Consider the following 1,554-nt stretch of genomic DNA (forward strand, 5'->3'; position numbering starts at 1 on the left):
AAGAACTAGAATACCTTTATTCATTTCTTTTTTATAAGTTGGGATTGAAAATATCAAGATCAATTCTTAATATGGTAATATTACATGATGAAGCATATTATGAAAGTCGAATACCGCAACCCGATTTAGGACCTTTTAGAAATTTTTTGCGGTTTCTTTGGGATAGAGAGAAAAAAGCATTTCTCGACAGAACGGCAAAAGAGTGGGGTAATGTTCTTATAATATATAATAACTTACACATATTAAATTTATGACAACATTAAATTTAATATTCACTATTTCATTTCTGTTCTATATAATAGTTAAATAATTGTGTACAATAATATCTACAAATATCTCATTAAAATCATAAAAATTCAACATGGTTTGAAAAAGATAAAATTTAATGAAATGACCCTGAAAATTAATGAAATGGTTGATGCATTGTATTAATTTAACCGCATCCTGTTTTTTCGTATACTTTACGTTACGCTACGTAGAGAAATATGGTCTTCCATCGTTACAATCGTGTTAATACAAAATATACATATATATATATATATTTGAAATTTAGGTCAACTAGGATTATTTTATTTTTGCTTTTTTACTATTTTGGGAACAATATTTGCGGTACAAATGAAGATCAGTATAGATTACGTTTCTCAACTGGATAAACCATTTTTTCAATACGTTAGTTCAAAATCTGGAAAACCTTCACGTTTTACCCGATCAACTTTCGGCAGTCCAGGTAATCTTCATTGCTAATTCTTATGAAAAAATTTTCAACAATTAAGTAATTGTTATCTTATTCTTATAACTTTATATAACATATATCGAAAAAAATAATTTAATCCTATTAATAATGTAATTGATATGAACGCAAATATTAAATAAAATTTTTCTAAAGGAATAGTTTTTAAACCAAATAGCATGTCAATTGCATCGCCTATTATTTCGGTGAGTAACTTAACTGGCAATACCAAATCGGAAAGATACGTTCAAGCTATAAATGATTTTTTACAAGGTATTTTACAAAATAATTGTATTCAAATTCGTATTTCTAATATATTTATGATATAATATACGATACATATATATATATATATATACATCATATAATAATATTATTGATAAAAAAAAAAAATATCTAAAGCATTTTTTTATTTTAGAATATAATAAAAATAAATCAAACTATGATTTAGACTGCTATAAAAAACATTTGATATCAAGACATCATAGAAAATCTTGTTATTTTAACATACACAATCTTGGAATATGTAGCATACCTCCATATGGTTATACAAAACCTTTAAAACCTTGTGTTCTTATTAAATTTAATAAGGTATCTTTGCATTCGATTTGAATTTTAATAATCGTTATTATTATAAAATAAACGCGCATATTGTTGCAGAGATTCGATTGGATCCCAGAATATTATAATTATTCGTCCTATTTGCCGCATAACATGCCAGCGAGATTGAAGAAAGTAGTACAAAAATCTCACAAGGTTAAGGTTTAATTTAATAATTTCGTGATAAAATTCTTATAAAAAAAAAAAAAAAAAAAAAAAAAAAA

At 24.8% G+C, this 1,554-nt stretch overlaps 2 protein-coding genes across 4 annotated transcripts in view; both read left to right on the plus strand.

Moving 5' to 3' along the window:
* Positions 1-1,554, plus strand: part of LOC102673060 (cerebellar degeneration-related protein 2-like) — a 50,903-nt gene that overhangs the window by 39,678 nt on the left and 9,671 nt on the right. The window contains exon 8 of one of the 2 annotated variants that reach the window (XM_006614807.2): positions 1,071-1,089. The exons of the other annotated variant lie outside the window; for it this stretch is intronic. The gene's annotated coding sequence lies outside the window, so the exon portion shown is untranslated. Of the gene's footprint in view, positions 1-1,070; positions 1,090-1,554 lie in introns of those variants that run through there. 2 annotated transcript variants of the gene reach the window in all.
* LOC102672616 overlaps positions 57-1,554 on the plus strand; it is a 9,752-nt gene continuing 8,254 nt past the window's right edge. For both annotated transcript variants that reach the window (XR_421666.2, XM_006614803.2), the window contains exons 1-5: positions 57-207; positions 554-727; positions 887-1,003; positions 1,149-1,321; positions 1,391-1,486. Coding sequence is in view for 1 of the 2 variants with exons in the window: in XM_006614803.2 (XP_006614866.2) it covers positions 72-207; positions 554-727; positions 887-1,003; positions 1,149-1,321; positions 1,391-1,486 (696 nt within the window). In the remaining variant the exon portion in view is untranslated. The remainder of the gene's footprint in view (positions 208-553; positions 728-886; positions 1,004-1,148; positions 1,322-1,390; positions 1,487-1,554) is intronic.

Source organism: Apis dorsata, unplaced genomic scaffold (assembly GCF_000469605.1).
Source record: "Apis dorsata unplaced genomic scaffold, Apis dorsata 1.3 scaffold_198, whole genome shotgun sequence".
Lineage (NCBI taxonomy): Eukaryota > Metazoa > Arthropoda > Insecta > Hymenoptera > Apidae > Apis > Apis dorsata.